This window comes from Oncorhynchus masou, chromosome 12 (assembly GCF_036934945.1).
Source record: "Oncorhynchus masou masou isolate Uvic2021 chromosome 12, UVic_Omas_1.1, whole genome shotgun sequence".
In the NCBI taxonomy this organism is placed as follows: domain Eukaryota; kingdom Metazoa; phylum Chordata; class Actinopteri; order Salmoniformes; family Salmonidae; genus Oncorhynchus; species Oncorhynchus masou.
The window spans coordinates 55,615,751-55,640,631 of record NC_088223.1 but is presented as its reverse complement, the minus strand read 5'-3'; the positions used below and the strand labels follow the sequence as shown (position 1 = coordinate 55,640,631).

Here is a 24,881-nt window from a genome sequence, read left to right as displayed (position 1 = left end):
GCTGGGCTCACATCGATGTACATGTATTGGATTTAGCCGTTCATTTAAGCAATTACTGGGTATTTGGTAATTGCATTGCATTCTCTTGCGATGTGTGACGGATCAAGTGCTTCATCTATTGCACGCTATTTGTGGAGATGTGGACGATAGTCAAGATTAAGATTTTTCCATGGCTGGTGCTGTGGATGTTTTTTCTCTTGTGGAATACAATAGAGGCGCAGACTCGATACACCATTCCCGAGGAACTGGACGTGGGCTATGTTGTTGGAAATATAGCTAAGGACTTGGGATTTGACGTCTCTAAAATCTCTGATCGCAAACTGAGGATAGCCCCCGGGGCTGGTAAGCAATTTTTCGCTGTGGATTTGGGAAAGGGTGAGCTCATTGTAAATGAACGGATAGACAGAGAGAGTCTTTGCGGACAAAGCACGAGTTGTTTGTTACCTCTGCAGGTTATCATTGAGGATCCACTTCAGTTTTATCGAGTTGAGGTGGAAATACTGGATATAAATGACAATTCTCCACGTTTCAAGTCAGAAGAAAACACAGTTAATGTGGCGGAATCAACTCTACCAGGGGCAAGAATTCCGTTGGAAACGGCACAGGACCCTGATGTTGGAGCGAATATGCTGCGCTCTTATACCTTGAATAAAAACGACTTCTTCAAGTTGAATGTGAAGAATAGCAGAGACGGAACAAAGATTCCTGAACTTGTTCTGGAAAATGCCGTTGACAGAGAGAAGCAGTCTGTCCACCATCTCATTCTTACGGCATTTGATGGAGGTTCTCCTGCTAGATTGGGAATAGCGAAATTTACAGTTATCGTTTTGGATAACAATGATAACGCACCAAGTTTTGAGCAAGACTTGTATGAGATCCATGTTAGTGAAAATACCAATCCTGGAACGTTAGTGTTGACTGTTAAAGCTGACGATTTAGACGAGGGCTCTAACAGTGCGATAGTTTATTCATTCGGGTCACAAACACCAGATGACGTGCAAAAACGTTTTGCTATCGACCAAGAGACAGGAGAAATAACATTGTCACACGAGTTAGATTACGAAATTGGTCCCTCTTACAAATTCGATGTATGTGCGAGAGACAAAGGCACGCCATCTATGGAGGGGCACAGCGATGTTCAGGTGACGGTTATAGATGTTAATGACAACTCACCTGAGATTACCATCACCTCCTCACCCAAACCCATTAGAGAGGATGCCCCAGTAGGTACCATGGTAGCACTAATTAGTGCAAAGGATTTGGACTCGGGAGAAAATGGTCAAGTTTCCCTTCGTATGTCTTCAGATTACCCTTTCAAATTAAATCCCTCATTTGCAGATCATTATGCACTAGTGACTGGTGCATCTTTAGATCGGGAGAAATACCCTGAATACCGTATTGAGCTTGAAGCATCGGACTCAGGGTCCCCAGCTTTGACCTCTATTAAAATCTTAACAGTGGATATTTTGGATGTCAATGACAACCCTCCAGTTTTCTCCCAACCTTCTTACACTGTTTACGTCAGAGAGAACAATGCTGCTGGATCAATAATGTGTTCAGTTTCCGCTTCAGATCCAGATATAGGTGAGAATGCGAAGATCTCCTACTCTATATTAGACTCTAAAGTACAAGACGTGTCTGTCTCCTCCTATATTTACATAAACTCAGATAACGGCAGCATCTACAGCATGCACTCGTTTGACTATGAGAAACTGAAGGTGTTTCAGATACAGGTCCAGGCAAAGGACCACGGCTCTCCGTCTCTGAGCAGCAACGTTACGGTTCATGTTTTTATCCTGGATCAGAACGACAATGCACCCGCTGTTATTTACCCTTCCGTGGTCATGGGCTCTGTCTCCCATCAGAAGATGCCCCGGTCCGCTAAAGCAGGCCACCTCGCCACCAAGATATCGGCAGTGGACGCAGACTCGGGCCATAACGCCTGGATTTCCTATAGGCTGGTGGAGGCCACAGACTCGTCTCTGTTCAGTGTGAATCTTTACACAGGGGAGGTGAGGACTAAACGCGCTGTTTCAGAGCAGGACGACTCCTCTCAGAGGCTGCTTATAGAGATACAGGACAATGGGGAGCCGGTCCAGTCCGCCACAGTCACAGTCAACATAGTGTTAGAGGACGGGCTCCACGAGCCCATCTCGGACTTCCGCCAGAAAACAGCAGAGCCCAGCAAGAGAAGCAGTAAAATCACCTTTTATTTGATAATCTCTCTGGCCTCAGTGTCCGTTTTGTCTTTGTTGACTTTTCTCATCTTAGTGGTGAAATGCGTTAGGAACAGTAGGAGCAGCTCGAGTTGCTGTATCAGACGGGCTGACTCTGACGGATACAAGAATCCCAACAGAAACCTGCAGCTCCAGCTCAACACTGACGGTCCTATTAAGTATGTGGAGGTCCTGGGAGGGGACATGTTGTCTCAGAGCCAGTCCTTCAGGTCGTGTCTCTCTCCAGTGTCCGAGTTCAGTGATTTCACCCTCGTTAAGCCCAGCAGCACCACTGACTTTCAGGACATGATAAACGTGCTTGATGCATCTTTACCTGACAGTGCGTGGACGTTCGAGAGCCAACAGGTGAGCACATAGTTTGTATTGGAAATTGAAGATAAACGTGCTATTGTTTCCATATATATATTCGCCTTACAATGCATAATATGGCTGTTTACCGTATATTTCATTTCCGCGCTGTCCATTGCAGTGGTGCTGAAAGTGAAAAGGAACGACCGATATTTATTGGCATATTTTTACTGTCTAGATTGTTGCTTGGATTCGTAAATAATTTTCTTGTACTCTGCAATGAAAAGAACATTAATAGCATCAGGGGTTTCGTTTAGTATTTTCTTCTTTCATTGACACTTTTCAGGTGAGGTTTCTACTAGTCATTTGAACTTTTCATTTTTTGAATCGTTTTTTTTTGCTTCGCTGTCTAACCTCATTGGTTCAGTTTGCCACTGTCCTCTACCCTGGGTTTTCACTAGTTACCACATCTACAAAGTCAAAATGACTAGACGCTATTGTAAAGATTCATGAAAACAAAAATGATCTGTTTGGTCTTAATTTAAGTTTAAAGTTATGCTTAAGGTTAGCAGTGTGGTTAGATTTTAAAGCACATGTTAATTAGAAAAATAGGCGCGGTTTATAACTTTCGTGGCTGTTGTAACTAGTGACGGCCACGACTTTGGTGCTGAAAGTGAAAACAAACCTATGTATTCTTCCTGCACATTAATTCTGAATCAAAGGCATACCTTATTTATGTTGTATATGAACTGGAAGACATTTGTTATAGCATTGTTTTGCTATTTTAGAACAGTGGTTTTCAGCAATATGCTGTAGGTCTACATGCAATTTATGTGTAGACTAAATTTCGCTATAATTCTCATGTGTTCTTTTCGATGTATCCATAGTTCAAATACACTAAGATAACTCATACATTGCCTAAACAATGTAGCTTATCCAAAGACTAATGCAGTGGGATATATTCATAAAAATGAAAGTTTCCACGTGTGCATCTTGTAACAGTCAATTCATTGAAACCCTAAACTGTCCCACATCTACAGTGTTACAATCTTCCAGTCTGCTGTAAACCATCTCCCACAGTCTCACGTCAGAATTGGAAGTTCATCCATGTTTCTCATACTTTACATTTCAAAGTTGATCCAAACGTCAAATTTCAAAGTGTTTTTAAGGTTACGTTTAGGAATTAACACCCGAATTTTTAAGTTTAGGCGGGATAGGCTTAAAACAATTATCATAAAAAACTTTATATTGCTGGATTTGAACATGCAACCTTTTGCACCTGGCCTGCGCGAGGCACATGCTGATGTTTACTCCCATCCACCATTCCCGTCCACAACAGAAACCTACTTGAAGGTAACAGCACTTATCGTTGCCTCTCGTGGTTGGTTTCCACGTCATCTACCGATGTCCTCAGACATGGATGGACGTCTCCATCTGACTTGTATCACAGGTGACGTGGCTGGATTCATCACAGTTTGATCACATAGCCAGTTTTATCACATATCCCATTTGATAATTACATGTTTTATAACATAAAAAGCACGGTGGCATTCAGTTCAAATAATTGGCCTATGATTTGTATGGCGCACTAATATACAAAGTAATCAAGCCAGTTCATCTTTATGTCTATGCCCGCCTATTACATTAATTCTCAGCCAATGTTCCCTCTAATATTTTTGGGCACCGAGCAAATTTCAGGTCAGCTGAGCGCAAACTGTTACGTTGTAAAAAATTCTGTGCAACTTCCTGCATGCGTTTACTGTGAACACTGAGGCTGTACCCACATTAAGTTACCGTTTTAACAGTGGCCAAGTAGGCTGATGTGGCTATTTGATCATAATGTAGGCCTACCAGTGTGGCTTACAATCAAAAACAATGGAGAACACGCATCCCATAACATTTTAACATAGAAATAGCTGTTCTGTCATTCAGCCTACAGTAGCAGCCAATCTGTGTTCAATGTAGGCCTACATTCCAGTAGACTTTTGAAAAAACAAAACATGCAGGGCTTGACATTAACCTGTTTATCCACTTGTCCTTCAGACAAGGAGGTGACTGAAAATGCTGTTGTGTTGTTTGATGGAATAAACCACTTAACAAAATAAAAATTAATTGTTATTCCCCCATTATTACAGAGAATCTGAAAAAGTATGCTACCTTCTGCCTATTGGCTATTCAAGCCTGTCTCAAACACAGCACTTCCCCTTTAAGACAAAAACAAACTCTTGACCTGACTTGCTTTTCAAAGATGTCTCGAAATGCACAGGTTTTGTAACCTTGTAGGAAGCAATCACTCCCCTATTGCTGACTACAAAATATCTATAACTGGGTTAATAACTCACTATCAAAGGATATGAACAAAATCTGCACATGCAGCTCTTGCTTTGATCTCAAGACAAGTGCAGCTACTCACGACCACTCATGCTGTAAACACAGTCCAGTTAAAAATAAATGGCACAGATCCATATATGGCAAAGATCTGTCTGCATATAGACCTACTGTAGCTCTGATTGGTTATGCTGCACCGGCCTGTGTAGAGTACGGGCTGAGTCCTGTATTTGTATTTACTATGGATACCCATTAGTTCCTACCACGGCAGCAGCTACTTTTCCTGGGGTCCAGCAAAATTAAGGCAGTTTAAACAATTGTAAAAACATTACAATACATTCACAGATTTCACAACACACTGTGTGCCCTCAACCCCCTGCTCCACCTCTACTACATATCTACAGTACAAAGTCCATGTGTACATGTGTGTATAGTGTGTATGTTATTGTGTGTGAGTGTGTGTGTGCATGTGTCTGTGCCTATGTTTGTGTTGCTTCAGTCTCCGCTGTTCCATAAGGTGTATTTTTATCTGTTTTTTAAATCAAATTTTACTGCTTGCATCAGTTACTTGATGTGGAACAGAGTTCCATGTAGTCGTGGCTCTATGTAGTACTGTGCACCTCCCAGTCTGTTCTGGACTTGGGGACTGTGAAGAGACCTCTGGTGGCATGTCTTGTGGTGTATGCATGGGTGTCCGAGCTGTGTCCAGTAGTTCAAACAGACAGCTCGGTGCATTCAACATGTCAACACCTCTCATAAATACAGCTTGTGATGAAGTCAATCTCTCCTCCACTTTGAGCCAAGCGAGATTGACATGCATATTACTAATATTAGCTCTCTGTGTCCAGCCAATTAAAATTTTCCTAAGTCCCCTTTTGTGGCACCTGACCGCACAACTGAACAGTAGTCCAGGTGCGACAAAACTGGGGCCTGTAGGACCTGCGTTGTTGATAGTCCTGTGTTCTGCCTTCAACAATCTCTGTCATAGTTCGTTTTCTTTCAGGATGTTGCATTGAAAGTGGCTAATATTGCTTTGACTCAATCACAATTGTCACAGTAAAGGGAAACGTTGATAGTGTTAACTAACAGGGAAAACAATAGAAAGTTCAATCTTGTGCTTCTCTCCATGAGATGATATTACCTCTGCGCTCTGCGTGGCTGTCCCAGGGGGGCTGCGCAGCAGTCTCTGGGCTATGGCCCCTGCGCGCAGTTTAGAGGGAACACTGCCTCAGCCTATATCTTTGGCTCCACTGTTACTTTAACTCAGAGCTGCTCCTAATAGTAATCTATTGGAGCTCTGTAAACCAATCATGTGCCGAACTGTACAAAAAGATCTAGTCCCTCCCCCAGCCACAGCACCATATCCCCTACAATGAACAGAGCTGGGAGAGACATAGCTGGGCTCACATCGATGTACATGTATTGGATTTAGCCGTTCATTTAAGCAATTACTGGGTATTTGGTAATTGCATTGCATTCTCTTGCGATGTGTGACGGATCAAGTGCTTTATCTATTGCACGCTATTTGTGGAGATGTGGACGATAGTCAAGATTAAGATGTTGCCATGGCTGGTGCTGTGGATGTTTTTTCTCTTGTGGAATACAATAGAGGCGCAGACTCGATACACCATTCCCGAGGAACTGGACGTGGGCTCTGTTGTTGGAAATATAGCTAAGGACTTAGGCTTTGACATCGCTAAAATCTCTGATCGCAAACTGAGGATAGCCCCCGGGGCTGGTAAGCAATATTTCGCTGTGGATTTAGGAAAGGGTGAGCTCATTGTAAATGAACGGATAGACAGAGAGAGTCTTTGCGGACAAAGCGCGAGTTGTTTGTTACCACTACAGGTTATCATTGAGGATCCACTTCAGTTTTATCGGGTTGAGGTGGAAATACTGGATATAAATGACAACTCTCCACTTTTCATGTCAGGCGAGAACACTATAAAAGTGCCCGAATCAACTCTACTTGGTGTTCGGTTTCGTTTGGAAACAGCGCAGGACCATGACGTTGGGATAAATTATTTGCGCTCATATTCTCTGAATAAAAATGACTTCTTTGCTTTGAACGTTAAAAACAATAAAGACGGCACAAAGGTTGCCGAGCTTGTTCTGGAAAAGCCTGTAGACCGGGAACAGCAGCCGGTGCACAACCTAATTCTTACTGCGGTTGATGGAGGTACTCCGGCAAGATCTGGAACCACGCATATTACTGTGATGGTGATAGACATAAACGACAATGCGCCTAGATTTGACCAAGACTTGTATGAAATCCAACTGAGTGAAAATGCAGTACCCGGGACATTAGTATTGACAGTTAGAGCCAACGACTTGGATGAAGGCCCAAACAGTAAAATAGAGTATTCATTCGAATCGCATACAGCAGAGTTCATTCAAAAGCTATTTGTAATCAATGAAGACACAGGAGCTATTACTTTATCCGATGCATTAGATTACGAAAAAAGTCCTTCATATAAATTTGATGTATGCGCCAGAGACAAAGGCACGCCATCTATGGAGGGACACGGTGGTGTCCAGGTAACTATTGTAGATGTTAATGATAACTCACCTGAGATAACCATCACCTCCTCACCCAAACCCATTAGAGAGGATGCCCCAGTAGGTACCATGATAGCTCTAATTAGTGCAAATGATTTAGACTCTGGGGACAATGGAAAGGTGTCCCTTCGTATGTCTTCAGATTACCCTTTCAAATTAAATCCCTCATTTGCTGATCATTACGCACTAGTGACTGGTGCGTCTTTAGATCGGGAGAAATATCCTGAATACCGTATTGAGCTTGAAGCAACCGATTCCGGGTCCCCACATTTGACCTCGAATAAAATAATAACAGTTAATATTTTAGATGTTAATGACAACCCTCCAGTTTTCTCCCAGCCCTCTTACACTGTTTACGTCAGAGAGAACAATGCTGCTGGATCAATAATGTGTTCAGTGTCCGCTTCAGATCCAGATATCGGAGAAAACGCCAAGATCTCCTATTCTATATTAGACTCTAAAGTACAAGATGTGTCTGTCTCCTCCTATATTTACATAAACTCAGATAACGGCAGCATCTACAGCATGCACTCGTTTGACTATGAGAAACTGAAGGTGTTTCAGATACGGGTCCAGGCAAAGGACCACGGCTCTCCGTCTTTGAGCAGCAACGTCACGGTTCATGTTTTTATCCTGGACCAGAACGACAATGCCCCCGCTGTTATTTACCCATCCGCTGTCATGGGCTCTGTCTCCCATCAGAAGATGCCCCGGTCCGCTAAAGCAGGCCACCTCACCACTAAGATATCGGCAGTGGACGCAGACTCGGGTCATAACGCCTGGATATCCTATAGGCTGGTGGAGGCCACAGACTCGTCTCTGTTCAGTGTGAATCCTTACACAGGGGAGGTGAGGACTAAACGCGCTGTTTCAGAGCAGGATGACACCTCTCAGAGGCTGCTTATAGAGATACAAGACAATGGGGAACCGGTCCAGTCCGCCACAGTCACAGTCAACATATTGTTAGAGGACGGGCTCCACGAGCCCATCTCGGACTTCCGCCAGAAAACAGCCGAGCCCAGCAAGAGAAACAGTAAAATCACCTTTTATTTGATCATCTCTCTGGCCTCTGTGTCCGTGATGTCTTTGTTAACTTTTCTCATCTTAGTGGTGAAATGCGTTAGAAACAGTAGGAGCAGCTCGAGTTGCTGTATCAGACGGGCTGACTCTGACGGATACAAGAATCCCAACAGAAACCTGCAGCTCCAGCTCAACACTGACGGCCCTATTAAGTATGTGGAGGTCCTTGGAGGGGACATGTTGTCTCAGAGCCAGTCCTTCAGGTCTTGTCTCTCTCCAGTGTCCGAGTTCAGTGATTTCACCCTCGTTAAGCCCAGCAGCACCACTGACTTTCAGGACATGATAAACGTACTTGATGCATCTTTACCGGACAGCGCGTGGACGTTCGAGAGCCAACAGGTGAGCGTATGTTTTTATTACCACCGGTTTATATCGTTCTTCATTGATGACTGTATCTCCTGGAACTGGGTTTTACCACTTCTATTAATTTCGGTTCTATATAATTGGGTTGTTTTGCATTCTTTCTTTATGACAGCGTTTAAAGCTCGAATAATGTATAGATGTTTTGCATTGGATGCTTCTCAATCCAACACATCCGCTAATGCCGCACTTCCGCATATGCGGGTGAAAGGTGACAGAGCTAGAGCACAGTTGGTCAGACCATGAGACATCCCGAAAATCGGTCATCTGTCAAAATCGTCTGTAGCGTCCAAACGGTTTGGGTACAAACTATTATCACCCCTCTATGGCAAGATGAGACTCCCACTGACTTTAAGGCGGCAGTGTAGCCTAGTGGTTAGAGCATTGGACTAGTAACCGAAAGGTTGCAAGTTCAAATCCCCGAGCTGACAAGGTACAAAATCTGTCGTTCTGCCCCTGAACACGCAGTTAACCCACTGTTCCTAGGCCGGCATTGAAAATAAGAATTTGTTCTTAACTGACTTAAGTAAAATAAAGGTTAAAAAAAAGGACATTATAAACGTGCTTGATTCATCTTTATCTGACAGTGCGTGGACTATCGAGAGCCAAGAGGTCAGCCATAGTAAAAGCATTAATTTGAGTGACATAATATCACTGGAAAGAATTCTGAGTTGGAACGGCATGGCTTCAATGTAATTTTTGCTTATCATAAATGTGAAGCACAATTTTAAGTGAAAATTACATTAACGATGCTTTTTTCACATCACACGGTCAGTTCCCTTCTTTCCCCGCATAGTTGTGTTTTACACCAGGCCTGCATGCTATTTGCGCAGTCCAAGCTATCATTTTTGCTTTAGCCCATTTCTTTACTAGAACGTAACAAACACATAAATCCCACAGAGTTTTAGAGAACCTCAACATTTCATAGGTTCGTGGAAATTACGTATTTGTATGCTATTTGTGAATGAAAGTTTTATACTCAAAATAAACAGAACAAGTATATCTGTGACAGAAATTAGGATTAATTCATGAGCATGGATATGCTCCCAGGGACTGGTATATTTGTTCTCTTCCACGCGCGCAGAGAAGGGTTGTACATTTCAGCACCATGGACAGTGACACGCGCTCTCCACTGGCCCCGAAACCGTCAGCGTTCTTTTTTGTTGCTGCATCATGTCCCACACATCTACTGGACATATGTACACTTTAAGTCAATTTAACACGTTTTGCTTTGACCTCAAACAAAGGGCAATTACTTTTATCATCACTGTCATTATTTTCATAACAATTCGTGCAATGGGGAAAGCAGGCATTTTGTATTACCTCATGATTATATTTCCATTTCTTCATGGAATATGATCTGATGTGTTAGCAGGTTTACAACGCATACTCCCACAGCAGAACGCTGGCTATGACTTTAAGAGCTACTCTGTTTTCAGTTGGTTTATATAGTGCTGCGCTGTGCACCAATAGCATGCTTAACTGTACAAAGAGATCTACTCCCTCCTCCAGCCACAGCACAGTAGCCCATACAATGCACAGAGCTGGTGAGAGACGGAGCTCTGCTCAGCCATTCATTCTCAATGGAATTAGATACTCGGTTAAAAAGGAGAGGTGATCAATAACAAATTCGTTGGAATATTTTATTTTAAGCATGTTTTCCACATGTTATTATTTCGAGATATAGCAATATGAAGAAATTGAACTTGAAGGAGGGAACGTGCCTCAGTGATTGGAGAGGACTAATGCAATGGCTGTTGTGTTTCTGTTTGTCTTGGAATACAACAGGAGCCGAGATTCGTTATACAGTTCCAGAGGAACTGAGCTTGGGATCCGTGGTTGGAAATATAGCAAAAGATCTGGGTTTGGAAGTATCAGAGATTTCTTTTCGTGAAATGAGGATAGCGTCTGTGGCTGGTAAACAGTATTTCAGTGTGGATTTAGGTAAGGGCGAGCTAGTTGTCAGCGATAGAATTGACAGAGAAAGTCTGTGCGGACAAAGCGCCAGTTGCCTCTTGCCATTAGAAGTCATCATTGAGAACCCTCTGCAGCTTCACAGAGTGGAAGTTGACATCCGGGATATAAATGATAATGCTCCTCATTTTCAATCATCTGAGCGCACATTGAAAATAGCAGAATCCACTGCCCCAGGTATGCGATTTTCTTTGGAGAGCGCGCAGGATCCTGACGTTGGCGACAATTCTTTAAAATCCTACACTCTCAGCAAAAACGAACATTTCAGCTTGGAAATAAAGGATCAAGATGACGGAAGAAAAGTTCCGGAATTATGTCTGGAGAAAGCTTTGGACCGAGAGAATAAGGCTCGACATCAGCTGTTGTTAACCGCCCTTGATGGTGGCTCTCCAGTTAGATCTGGGACCTCACAGATTATAATTATTGTCTTAGATAACAACGATAACAACCCCATATTCAAACATCCGTTATGCAAAGTATCTCTAAACGAAAACACTCCACAGGGCACGTCGTTCCTAAAGGTCGAGGCAAACGACTTGGACGATGGCCCAAATGGAGAGATCGAATACTCTTTTGGCGACCATACTGCACAGTCTGTAAAGGCTTTGTTTGAAATTGATCCAAAAACGGGGGAAATGTATTTGAAGGGTACGCTGGATTACGAGAGCACTCCCTCGTACCGAATCGAAATTATTGCTAAAGACAAAGGTATACCTGAGATGGAAGGACAGTGCAACGTTCAGATTGATGTCATAGATGTCAATGATAACTCTCCCCAAATTAGCCTCACATCTAAACCAAGCCCAGTGCGCGAGAACGCACCCAAAGGGACTGTAGTGGCTTTGATTAGTGCACGGGACCCTGACTCTGGAGACAATGGAAAGGTGACACTACAAATCCAACCAAGCTATCCTTTTACTTTGGAACCTTCCATCTCCAGTCATTATGCACTAGTCACCAATGGTGTTCTGGACCGTGAGATGTTCCCTGAGTATAGCATAGAGATAACGGCTACTGATGCGGGTTCCCCTCCTCTCAGCAGCAAGAAAACCATCCCAGTCCGTATTCTGGATGTAAATGACAATCCACCTAGGTTTCCAGATACTGCGTACACTGTGTACGTCAATGAGAATAACACACCTGGTAATATTATATGCTCCGTGTCCGCATTGGATATGGATATTGGAGATAACGCCAAGATCTCCTATTCTATATTAGATTCTAAAGTACAAGACGTGTCTGTCTCCTCCTATATTTACATAAACTCAGATAACGGCAGCATCTACAGCATGCACTCATTTGACTATGAGAAACTGAAGGTGTTTCAGATACAGATCCAGGCAAAGGACCACGGCTCTCCGTCTTTGAGCAGCAACGTCACGGTTCATGTCTTTATCCTGGACCAGAACGACAATGCTCCCGCTGTTATTTACCCTTCCGCTGTCATGGGCTCTGTCTCCCATCAGAAGATGCTCCGGTCCGCTAAAGCAGGTCACCTGACCACTAAGATATCGGCAGTGGACGCAGACTCGGGTCATAACGCCTGGATTTCCTATAGGCTGGTGGAGGCCACAGACTCGTCTCTGTTCAGTGTGAATCTTTACACGGGGGAGGTGAGGACTAAACGCGCTGTTTCAGAGCAGGATGACTCCTCTCAGAGGCTGCTTATAGAGATACAGGACAATGGGGAACCGGTCCAGTCCGCCACAGTCACAGTTAACATATTGTTAGAGGACGGGCTCCACGAGCCCATCTCGGACTTCCGCCAGAAAACAGCCGAGCCCAGCAAGAGAAACAGCAAAATCACCTTTTATTTGATCATCTCTCTTGCCTCTGTGTCCGTTTTGTCTTTGTTGACCTTTCTCATCTTAGTGGTGAAATGCGTTAGGAACAGTAGGAGCAGCTCGAGTTGCTGTATCAGACGGGCTGACTCTGACGGATACAAGAATCCCAACAGAAACCTGCAGCTCCAGCTCAACACTGACGGCCCTATTAAGTATGTGGAGGTCCTGGGAGGGGACATGTTGTCTCAGAGCCAGTCCTTCAGGTCGTGTCTCTCTCCAGTGTCCGAGTTCAGTGATTTCACCCTCGTTAAGCCCAGCAGCACCACAGACTTTCAGGACATGATAAACGTGCTTGATGCATCATTACCTGATAGCGCGTGGACATTCGAGAGCCAACAGGTGAGCATAGACTGACTATGGTGACTGACATTCAGTCAGCACTAAACCCTCATGTGCATAATAGGAACGAGGACAGTGCTGTATTGTTTATTTATAAGCGGATTAATGTGGTACATAACGCATGTAATTCAAAGTATCAAGCATTTTATTTTAAAAGTGTGCGTTTGTGATGGTATTGGCCTACAAGTGCTTTAAATATTTATTAAATTACTCAGTTGTCCGACCATATGACAACTCAGTTACTTTCGTGGCAATTGTGTTACGATACATGCATTGTTTCAGTTTCTATTCGTGAAGGGTCAAATAATTATTCTCCTGCTGGCACAAATACCGATTTGCCAGATGTAGCTAAGCCTTTGCATGTGTTTCTCCCCAGAAGTCCAGGAGAAAAAGGAAGACACTGTTGTATTGTATTATCATTATCTCCGTCATATTTTCTTTTTTATTTGGCCCTCTTCTTCCTGTATTCCTTTACGGAAGTAACATGTGTTACTCTTCAAATCAGAACCAGTCTTTTATTGTTAGTGTGTGAGCATGTGAGTGTGTTCGTGTGTGCGTTCGCCTGCACGCGCGCTTATAGCAGATGTGACACAATGAATAGGACCCCTTGTATTGTACTACTATTGGAGAGTTGCCTGTCTTTGTTTGGAGACCCAGGCACCTCTGAAAAAAGTTTCCTTTCAGTAGCTATAGGAACTTTGCGCGTCAAGACAGTCGGTGTTAGCTTCTCCTCACTTATTTATTTTGCAATTTGATATTTTAAAGTTATTGAAGCTCTAACAGACTTATTTATTTTAACCTGGGTGGTCCAGAATAAAGTAGGATATTTTCCTGACATGAGGAGTTGAACAATGGGAGTTTTGGACACAAGGAGTAAGGCCGCGGGAAGGCCTCTGTTCTGTCTGTTTCTCTCAACTTTATACAGAGCATCGTTTTCCGCGGAACTTTCTTATTCCGTACTAGAGGAATTAAAACCGGGGGCTTTTATCGGGGACATAGCGAAGGCCTTGGGCCTCAACATACCAATGCTTGTAAACAGAAATCCACGAGTTATGTCGGAGTCTAATGCCAAATATTTTGACGTGAATGCGAGTGGAGTTTTAGTTGTCAGACAAACCATGGACAGAGAAAGTCTTTGTGGATTAACTTTGACATGTTCTCTTACTGTTCAACTTGTTCTTCAGAACCCTCTGGAATTACACCGTGTTGTTGTGGAGATAGTGGATGTAAATGACAATTCCCCTCAGTTTCCATCAGGAAAAATGTATCTTGAAGTGTCTGAGGCGGCCGCGCCTGGCACTAGGTTTGCTTTGGACAGCGCGCAAGATCTATACGTAGACATCAACTCATTACGCACATTCACTCTCAGTCCTAACGACTGTTTCATATTGAAACTTGAATCAAAAAGTGATGGCAGCAAATTCCCCGAGTTATTATTGGACAAACCGCTAGACAGGGAAAAGCAGGCGGTGTTTCACCTGCTGCTTACGACTGCAGACGGCAGACAGCCACATAAATCAGGGACTACCTCTGTTGTTATTGATATACTAGATGTCAATGATAATGCCCCGTTATTTGACCAACCATTTAAAACTGTGAGTTTGTTTGAAAATTCTCCACAGGGCACTTTAGTGACTCAACTCAATGCATCGGATGCTGATTATGGTCATAATGGAAAGATATATTACCTCTTTAGTAAGTACACCTCAGAAACAGTGCTGAAACTTTTCACATTGGATACCAAAAGTGGAGAAATCCGAGTGAAAGGGGAGGTTGATTATGAAATGTCGGACATGTATGATATCACTGTGCAAGCCAGGGATAAAGGGACCCCTGCCATGGAGTGCTCCTGCCACATTCAAATCAAAATAATAGACCTGAACGACAACAGCCCGAAGATCATCATAAACTCACTATCTAAAATGGTCCAGGAGGATGTGGAATCAGGCACTGTTATAGCTCTGATAAGTATCAAGGACATGGACGCTGGTAGAAACGGGGAGGTTAACGTCCACATCCCCCATGGGCTGCCATTTAGGTTGATATCCCCCTTTGAGGAGCACTATACCCTGGTGACAGACGGTCCTTTGGACCGAGAGGCTGTGTCTGAATACACCATCACCGTGACAGCCACAGACTTCGGCTCTCCCCCTCGCTCTGCACAACAGTTCTTTGTGATCACTCTTTCAGATGTAAATGACAACGCCCCCCTCTTCTCCCAGTCCTCCTACTCTGTTGATATAGCGGAGAACAATGGCCCTGGTGCACTCATTATGACTGTGTCTGCGTTCGACCAGGACCTTGGCCAGAACGCTCACCTCTCCTTCACCATCCTGGAGAGTGAGGTGCAGGGCTCGCCTGTGTCCTCTTTTGTCTACATAAACTCTGAGAACGGGAACCTGTATGCAGTGCAAGCCCTCGACCACGAGCAGATGAATGTGTTCTGGGTGCAGGTGCAGGTTAGGGACGCGGGGACACCTGCACAGAGCTCTAACGTGACTGTGCATGTGTTCGTGATTGATGAAAATGACCACTCTCCTGCCCTGATCTACCCCGCTCCGCCCCCAGACGGTGTGCTGCAGCTGTCTGTGCCCCGCTCGGCTAGCAAAGGCCACCTGGTCAACAGGGTGGTGTGTGTGGACCAAGACAGTGGGCACAACGCTTGGCTCTTCTACAGTCTCTCTGGGAGGGATGCAGGGCTCTTTCATGTTGGGGCCCACAGCGGGGAGGTGCGAACAGCCCTTAGATTTGAGGAGGAAGATATTACATTCACTATCATAGTGCTGGTGCAGGATAATGGTATGCCCGCTCTCTCCACCAGTGTGCCAGTCAATATTACTGTGTCTGAGATGGGTACAGATGCGTCCTCTCAGATCAGGAGGGCTCCTTCCAGGCAACAGAGTGGGGGGTCTGGCCTCACCCTGGCCCTGATTGGCTGTCTGACCTGCGTCTCGGTTGTGTGTTTGGTGGCAATCGTTGCCATGGTGATGCGCTGGATGAGATACAGAGGATACCTGACTTGGTTGGGTCTGGGCACCAGGCAGGCCCTTCACTCCCACTCTCATAAAGACCTCCACCTGCAGCTCAATAAAGACGGGCCTCTGCGCTACATGAAAGTGGTGGTGGGGCCTCAGGAGCCGCACACACACACCTACAGACCCTGTTACCCCACCCTCTCCAGCAGTGACAGGGACTTTGTGTTCGTTAAGACTCCCATGATGAACCAGAACACTCTGAGTGTAACCCTCACCAACAAACACACTAGCAAAGCCAAAAAGGTGAGTTCTCTCAAAACGAATACCGTATTAATTTAAGTTGGCAAAAGAGACAAGACCCGACTTAAACATGACTATGTATTTGTGTTAGTGAATGCATGTGGGTGTTTAATTGTAAAGCACTCGTGGTTACCTCTCAGGCAAGTACAGAGTGATTTCATTGTGTTGAACTCTCAGCAAACTACAGAATGTTTTGTGTGGCAGTGAATCCTCTTGTCTGCCTGGGAGGAGGCTGAACATTTTATAGGACTGCAGGGGGAACCTCTCTGTAGTAGACAGGCTATTACAGTGTGAGTGTTCTCACTCAACATGTGTTCCTTTGCACAGTGATGGGGATGGGGAGGAACATGTTGAGTAGGATGTGGGGTATATGGCAGTACAGGTCATATAATGAGGATATTGGGGTCAGCTGTTGACCTTTGACAGCTTATTGAATGAGGTGAAGCTAATAGATTGGGATTGTTGCCCTGAACCTATAGCCAGTAGCCACCTCTCATGACCTCACCAAACAGAGTCTCTGCCTGTCTGTGACTCATTCCTTTAGCTGGCAATACTCGTAGTCAAGGCTCAGTCATACTTAGATGGAAATAGAACTTCATAGAGAGGATAGCCTTTTATTGTATCCTGAAAGGATGCCAGAATGGTTGACCTGCCTTAACCAGACCTATATTTGTCATATCGCTGAGCATTTCTGTGTATTGAACTGTATGACTCCTTAAAGCTTCATATAAAACGACAGTAATAACTGCTGCTTGGCACATCACCCTTCACAGAGAGTAGTCCAGTGTATGAGAGTATTACAGTCCTGGCCAAAGAGCTTCTCTAGGCTTCAGGCCTGGCAGTGCTCTGTCCTTGTAATCCAGCCCAGGGTTTAGAGGATCAGTGAGGCAGGGCAGGGCTGCAGATTACTGCCCCACTGACAGACTCTTTCTGACAGGCAGCACTGGCCAGTAGCACAGCCCTACTAAACCCATAGATGGAGCCTGGATTTGGCTAATGATCTGGAGTGTTGAATGAGATATATTGTATCCTAATCTAAAGCAGATAAAGCTTGGGTGGACCGCTTTTTTTGTTTACAATATGTTGGGAGAACTCTAGTTAAAGCTTTATCATTATTAAACTCGTTTTGAAGTTGCCTGTAACAGGAGTATGTTTGTTTGATGATCCTTCCTCCCAGCGGACTCGCTCAAGCACAGCACTGACACAATAGCTTGTTCAATAATTCACACACATTCTCTCACACTGCTCACTCACACTGCTCTCTCTCTATCTCTCTCTCTCTCTCTCTCTCCCTCTCTCTCTCTCTCTCTCTCCCACTCTCTCTCTCTCTCCCTCACTCTCTCTCTCTCTCTCTCTCTCTTACTCTCTCTCTTACTCTCCTCTCCTCTCCCCCTCTTACTCTCCTCTTCTCTCCCCATGGCCCTGTGACATTTTCTTTCTTCGTGACCCACTGAATGACAAAATGGTTTCCAGTGCTGGTGACTGGAGATGACATGCCTCCATAGACATCAGTGGAGGAGCAGCCTGTGTGTCTGCCACTACATATTCTAACAGTATATTTCCTCTCCTCTCTCCCTCCAGCAAAAACCACCCAACAATGACTGGCGCTTTACCCAGCAGGGGCAGAGACCCGGACCCAGTGGGTAAGTGTTCAGCTCATTTAAATACACACACACACACACACACACACACACACACACACACACACACACACACACACACACACACACACACACACACACACACACACACACACACACACACACACACACACACACACACACACACACACACACACACACACACACACACACACACCTTCACACTTGCATTTTACTTAATGTGAATTAGTCATGTGTGTTTATGATATGCATTCCATTGACAGTCCGAAAGACTAAGGCAGTTGTGTGTTTGAACAGACAGTACAGATTGGTTCCCCACTACTCTACGCAAAGATCCAATAACACTGGCACTACTGACCGGCAAAATAATGGGTAATCTAATGTCTGTTATACAGTAGTTGTGTTAGTAGAGTTCTACTAGTTGAATTGATTTGTCGATACTGTGGTGATTGTGTAGCTGTAAGTGTACTTACAGAAGAAATCAATGAATCGCAATCCGATGGCTGTAGTGTGAGTGAGGTTTGAGGTACAATGCAATAGTGGTAGTTGATGTGACATGTGGTGCCTCATTGATTTAGCAAAAGATGCTTGGATTATCACACAGATCTTGGCTTAACAGACTGTGGCTCTACTGGTGGAGAAACTGTTGAGCATCTGAGGGTTGTGAAGTTATTAGCCACTGATTATATACCGTATCATTCATAGAAAGTGTCATAGTAGATTCCTTAACATAAAGACAATTACTTGTAATTTGTCATTGTACATTTCTATTTTGTGCTGGCACAAAATAGAAGTCGATTCACTATGCACACTGTATATACAAAACTATGTGGACACTCCTTCGAACTAGTGGTTTCGGCTATTTCAACCATACCCTTTGCTGACAGGTGTAGAAAATCGAGCACACAGCCATGAAATCTCTGTAGAAAAACATTTGTAGCAGAATGGCCTTAATGAAGATCTCAGTGACTTTCAACCTGGCACCATCATAGGATGCCACCTTTCCAAGAAGTCAGTTCGGCAAATTTATGCCCTGCTAGATCTGCCCCGGTCAACTGTACGTGCTGTTATTGTGAAGTGGAAACGTCTAGGAGTAGCAACGACTCAGCCGCAAAGTGGTAGACAACACAATCTCACAGAACGGGACTGCCGTACTGTGTAGAAATTGTCTGTCCTCAGTTGAAACACGTACTACTGAGTTCCAAACTGCCTTTGGAAGCAACGTCAGCACAATTACTGTTCGTCGGGAGCTTCATGAAATAGGTTTCCATGGCCGAGCAGCCACACACAAGCCTAAGATCACCATGCGCAATGGAAAATGTCGGCTGGAGTGGTGTAAAGCTCAACGCCATTGGACTCTGGAGCAGTGGATCAGCCTTCTCTGGAGTGATGAATCACATTTCACCATTTGGTAGTCCGATGGACAAATCTAGGTTTTGACGGATGCCAGGACAACGCTACCTGCCCCAATGCAAAGTGCCAACTGTAAAGTTTGGTGGTGGAGGAATAATGGTTTGGGGCTGTTTTTCATGATTCGGTCTAGGCCCCTTAGTTCCAGTGAAGGGAAATCTTAAAGTTACAGCATACAATCGCCCAACATCAGTGCCCAACCTCACTAATACTCTTGTGGCTAAATGGAAGCAAGTCCCCGCAGCAATGTTCCAACATCTAGTGGAAAGCCTTCCTATAAGAGTGGAAGCTGTTATACCAGAAAAGGAGGGCCCATGATTTTGGAATGAGGTGTTTGACGAGCAGGTGTCCACATACTTTTGGTCATGCAGTGTAGTTAATTAGATATAGAAACTGAACATGAACCTGGTTGGCTAATGAAGGAGTCCATCTGACTGGCATTCGACTGAAAGAGTGAGAGGTGATCGTCTGTGTTTCAGCACGTACAGGTACAGCACCAGCACCCAGCAGAGATGGACACCGTACGGCAAGGCGAGGTAGAGTAGAGTGGCTTTGCTGACTGTGCAAGGCGGCATCCTGCTCTCATACATGCTGGTGTCTGACAGGCTGTAGGCTTGGCGCAGCTGTGTGTAGACAAGCTTGGCTTCTGGCTGTTGAACGTGTGATAATCTGTACATGCTCTTGCCGTCTAGCTGTGTATTTGAAATGGGTCGAGGCTTTGTGGAGGTCTTTGTAGATGTGCAAAGCTCAGCATCGCTACATGGTCTGTGTTGTATACTTGGGTTTGGAGGCTTCGCTGAACTGTGTAGTTTGTCCTTTTATTCATAGTGTAGAATTCCATGTCCCTGTGGTTCTGTCGGCCTGTTTCTGTCTATCTGTGTGTGTGAGTGTATGTGTGTAAGCTTGCGCGCACGTTGTGTGTATGTGTTACTGACTCCCATATGGATGTAACAAACCCAACAAACTCAATGAAATATTTTCTCCACAATCCTACATTGCAGATTTGACCAGTGGCAAGTTAAGGGATTGAGAAGAACAAAGATAACATCTGATCAACAATCCAGTCTTTTATTGATGAAACATACAGACATTCTCTCTCCTGTCTCCTCTCTCCTCATCCCCCTCTTTTCTAACACATAGCATGGGTACAAGGCACATAGCATCCAAACAGCTCATTTAGTCTCTACTCTGTGTGTGATTGTCTGCTTGCATATTGCGGCTCTGTGCTAACTAGTAACATGTGTAGCGCTTCCTGATCCAATGTCTTCTCCCAGCCTCCATCTCCCCTGTGCTCTGTGATGCAGGTGCTCACTCAAAATGGCTTCTGGAGGCTTGGTGTCCCCATGATGGCAATCATGATGGGAGGAGAGTGTGTGTGTGTGTGTGAGAGAGAGAGGTTTAGATTATGTGAGAGTGTATGTGTTCATGAGAGAGTGAGAGTCACGGTGAAAGAGAGAGATTTGAGTGTATCTCTTATACTGACTCATCCCCCTCCTCTCCTCCAGAGCTGGCCCCCATCCTGAGGGGGCAGGTGGTGCTATAGTTGGAACAGGACCCTGGCCCAACCCCCCCACTGAGGCTGAACAGCTCCAGGCTCTGATGGCTGCTGCCAACGGTGAGTCTGCAGCCTATATATCCCAGAAATCCCATTTCTTTGTCTCTGTCTTCCGCTACCTCACAAGGTTATCTCCATGGATAGTTGTATGGGAGGGAGGGAAAGAGGGAAAGAGGGAGAGGGAAAGAGGGAAAGAGGGAGAGGGAAAGAGGGAAAGAGGGAAAGGGAAAGAGAGAGCATCTGTTCATGCATTCTAACCGAGAGGGGACTGGTGACAGTGAAATATCTCTGTTCTCTGTTGAGGACTGAAACAGCATACAAATGGGGAGATGGAGAGCTCTCTGCCACTGGGTAGAGCTACAGAGAGAGCCCTGTTAGAGAGCAGCATCTCAGGCACTAGATTCTTAGCGCATGCAACTTGATTAGATCAGAGTGGCAGTTGATAAGGAAACAGCACATCCTTCCTTTGTGTGTCCCCCATTAGGACACAGAGCGAGAGAGATGGTCTGCCAAGTACACATGTATAGACCACAGTGTGTCTCAGCAGTCCCTGTGTGTGAATGAACCAACGCATGAGGACTATGACACACAGAGCTCTTTGTTTCAAATGCTCCATAGCTGCAGTCACCCAGAATCCTGCACACTGCCTCTCTCTCTATTAGTGTGCAATTAGTCAGTTTAATCCTCAATTCCAAATGATATCTGAATGTCCCGCGTTTAGTTGTTTACATCTGTTCTGTGTGAGAGAGCGGAGGTTCTATATGCTGTAAGTGTGGGGGAGGAAAGGGGCTGGCTCGGAACAGTGCTGAACTGGAGCTGCAATGCAGTGCAGAAATTACCCTCAGTTAGGAGAGTTCCTCTCTCTTCACAGCATCACAACACACCCAGCTATAACAGTTTCTCCCTCCCTCCCTTCTCTCTCTCAGAGGTGAGCGAGGCAACGGCGACCCTTGGACCCCGCTACAACGCCCAGTTCCCCATGCAGCATGTGCCCGACTACCGCCAGAACGTCTACATCCCAGGCAGCACGGCCACCCTGACGGCCAACCCCCAGCAGATGATGCCCCAGCCGGCCCTGCAGGGCCCGCCACAGGCCATGCCCCAGGTCGATGTCCCCAACGCTGCCCAGACCCCCGCCAGCAAGAAGAAGTCCACCAAGAAGGACAAGAAGTAAGCCAAGCTAGCACCAAGCCCCATCGCCACAGAAACCAAGACCCTGCCCCCCCCATACTGCCGAGTGTACTCCCTCATTGGAAGCCTTGATCTTTGTTTTTCTTATGCTATTCAATCTGATCGTCCCAGAATTTTGGATGTTTGTGAGCATATATGTCACTTTGCAAATGTTTGTAATGGGCAACCGCTGTACTTCTTGCTTCTATGGTCATCACAGCTTACTTCAGGCAGAGGTTATTGGTGTGTTCTATGTGGGGTGGGAGGGGGAGGAAGATTACATTAGATTTATATTGGATCCAGGTGGATTTCAAGGACTTGGAATTCATGTAGTGACCTAGCTCTGTATTATATAGTATTCTAAAGAAAAACAAAAAAAACTATCTGATGGTTTGTTTTATTAAACCGTTCGATGTTTCTCTAAAATGCCAAGTAGTTCTGCTTCTTATGGTGACACGGATTACACGTTCACCTTGTTAAGGTTTCTTTAGAGAACTTGCGTTTAGCTCTTTTGCAAGGGATGCAATAGACAAGACATGCATGATTCATCCTGTAGATGAAGAACCACCGAAGGTGAGCCGACACTCACGTACATTTAAAAAAAAAAGAGGCTAGCTCAACTTCATCAGGAAAGTACCAATTTCATGAGAGTGTATACTGTAGCATTAACAACTTAAAACGCCTGTAAGGTTCAATGTAGTTATATGACTTGCAAGCAAAAGAACGGCTGCTGATGTAAAGTTACTTACAGTGGTGGCCATCAAAGTGTATCCAGCTGCTTTTTAAAATCTTTGCCCAAGCAGGATTCTGTGGTTATTTACATCATCTGAGCCACGATTGTCACCTTTTTCCATCATTATTGGTAGAATCCCATAGAGTGGCATTAAAGCATAACTTTGTTCATATTATGTAACATGGTAAAGATGGATCGGTGTTTTTTATTAACTTAGAACCAACATTATTTAGATATTGTATCTGCGTTTTCTTGTATCAGCATTATGCCGGGCTGGCCCAGTGTGATTGGCTCTGCACTGTGGACTTCTCTAAGGCGCATAGACGGTCCTGCGACCACGCACCCAGGGTTGGGTGTGTGGTAAGGGCAAGGAGAGGAGAAAGGGTGGACAGTCTCTGTCCTCTTGCCACATGTACAGTATCTCGCCGCTAAATGTGGTCTCATCACCTTTTTAGTTCACAGTCTTTATTCCTTAGTTCTCTAGGAGAACCTTGACCAGACCACATGTTCAGTACACTACAACTCCAGGCACCGTAGGATGTTCTGTATGGACCATTTACAGAATCCTATGGATAAGCCTTGTTGTGGAGTTCAGGGACATATCAGAATCATGGACAGAGACCATCTGTCTCTCCACTCCTAGTCTGGGGCACAGATCATGTTTTCAGTCCATCCTATAACCTGCCAAAACCCCAGATGTACAGACACCCTGCCCCCATGTAAATAAGACACATAGCTAGTCTGTATGAATCTTAGAGAGACACATCACTCTCTGACCACAACCACACAGCTGGCTCGTACTGGAATGTTTTGAATATTTTTCAACCCCAAAAAAATATGTGTTTCAGATGAAATGTAGTGGTGTAGTGACTACGAGTTGAGCTGACTGATTTAACCGCGCTGTAAATAAAACTAAAACTTTCAACAGACAGCCGTAGCTAGAGGCTTGTGAAATTTGTCGTGCATATTTTTGTGTTTTCTCTCTATCGTATTCTTTCTTTGGTCACTCCAAACTTTGGTGTAACACTCAACACCTAAATGTCTTTAAGGTGTGATTCCATTTCCCTGTACCTCTTCCTGTGTTTGTGATCTTTATCAATTGTTTATGCTAATGGAATGCCACCCTTGCTCATATGGATATAAATATATATGCATCTTCTGCTGGAATAGTCCTCTGTATTCTATTGTATTATCTTTCGTGTTAAATTGCTTAGCGCTTTTCCCTGTTACACTCTTATTTTATATGCTAATGTTTATATCGCTGTTAATTTGTTTGTTTTTGTTTACTCTTTGAACACTGACATTTCCAAATAAAAAATGTATTCTAAAATCATGTCTTCTCCTTAGAATTTGTTGTGTTTTACTGATGAATGGTGTTCTGTTAGCTGGGAGGAGGCAGGGGGTTATCATAGCTAATGGCAGAGGCTATATTGGAGCCTGTCTGTTGGAGTTGACTGAACTGGTGCCATGGCTCTGCTAGAAGCATTCCACTCTTTGTTCAGCACAGTTTAGCCACAGACGATGGAGTGGAGCGGGATCCTAACTCTTTACCTACCCCTCACACACGCCTAGTTTTCCATTTTTATAACATTCTAAACCTCACACACTCCTAGTTTTCCCTGTTTCTAACATGGTAAATCTCACACACGCCTAGTTTTCCGTGTTTATAACATGCTAAACCTCACACACGCCTAGTTTTCCCTGTTTCTAACATTCTAAACCTCACACACACCTAGTTTTCCCTGTTTCTAACATGCTAAACCTCACACATGCCGAGTTTTCCCCGTTGATAACATGCTAAACCTCGCACACGCCTAGTTTTCCCCGTTTATAACACGCTAAACCTCACACACTCCTAGTTTTCCCTGTTTCTAACATGGTAAATCTCGCACACGCCTAGTTTTGCATGTTTATAACATGATAAACCTCACACACTCCTAGTTTCCCTGTTTCTAACATGCTACACCTCACACACACCTAGTTTTCCATGTTTATAACATGCGAAACCTCGCACACACCTAGTTTTCCCCATTTATAACATGCTAAACCTCACACACGCCTCGTTTTCCTCCCAGTTTATAGCATTCTAAACTTTACACGTCTATTG

General features: G+C 44.5%; 1 protein-coding gene across 43 annotated transcripts in view; it reads left to right on the top strand.

The window, feature by feature from the left end:
• Positions 1 to 24,107, top strand: part of LOC135550461 (protocadherin gamma-C5-like) — a 145,865-nt gene extending 121,758 nt beyond the window's left edge. For 14 of the 43 annotated variants that reach the window (XM_064981276.1, XM_064981260.1, XM_064981259.1 and 11 more), the window contains exons 2-6: positions 17,866 to 17,927; positions 18,204 to 18,278; positions 19,796 to 19,852; positions 20,822 to 20,931; positions 21,798 to 24,107. In XM_064981276.1, the coding sequence (XP_064837348.1) occupies positions 17,866 to 17,927; positions 18,204 to 18,278; positions 19,796 to 19,852; positions 20,822 to 20,931; positions 21,798 to 22,045 (552 nt within the window). In that variant the 3' untranslated portion in view covers positions 22,046 to 24,107. Of the gene's footprint in view, positions 1 to 14; positions 2,583 to 6,275; positions 8,832 to 10,381; positions 13,010 to 13,552; positions 16,288 to 17,865; positions 17,928 to 18,203; positions 18,279 to 19,795; positions 19,853 to 20,821; positions 20,932 to 21,797 lie in introns of those variants that run through there. The other 29 variants (XM_064981277.1, XM_064981285.1, XM_064981286.1 and 26 more) reach the window with 11 other exon arrangements.
• The last annotated feature ends 774 nt before the right edge of the window (positions 24,108 to 24,881 follow it).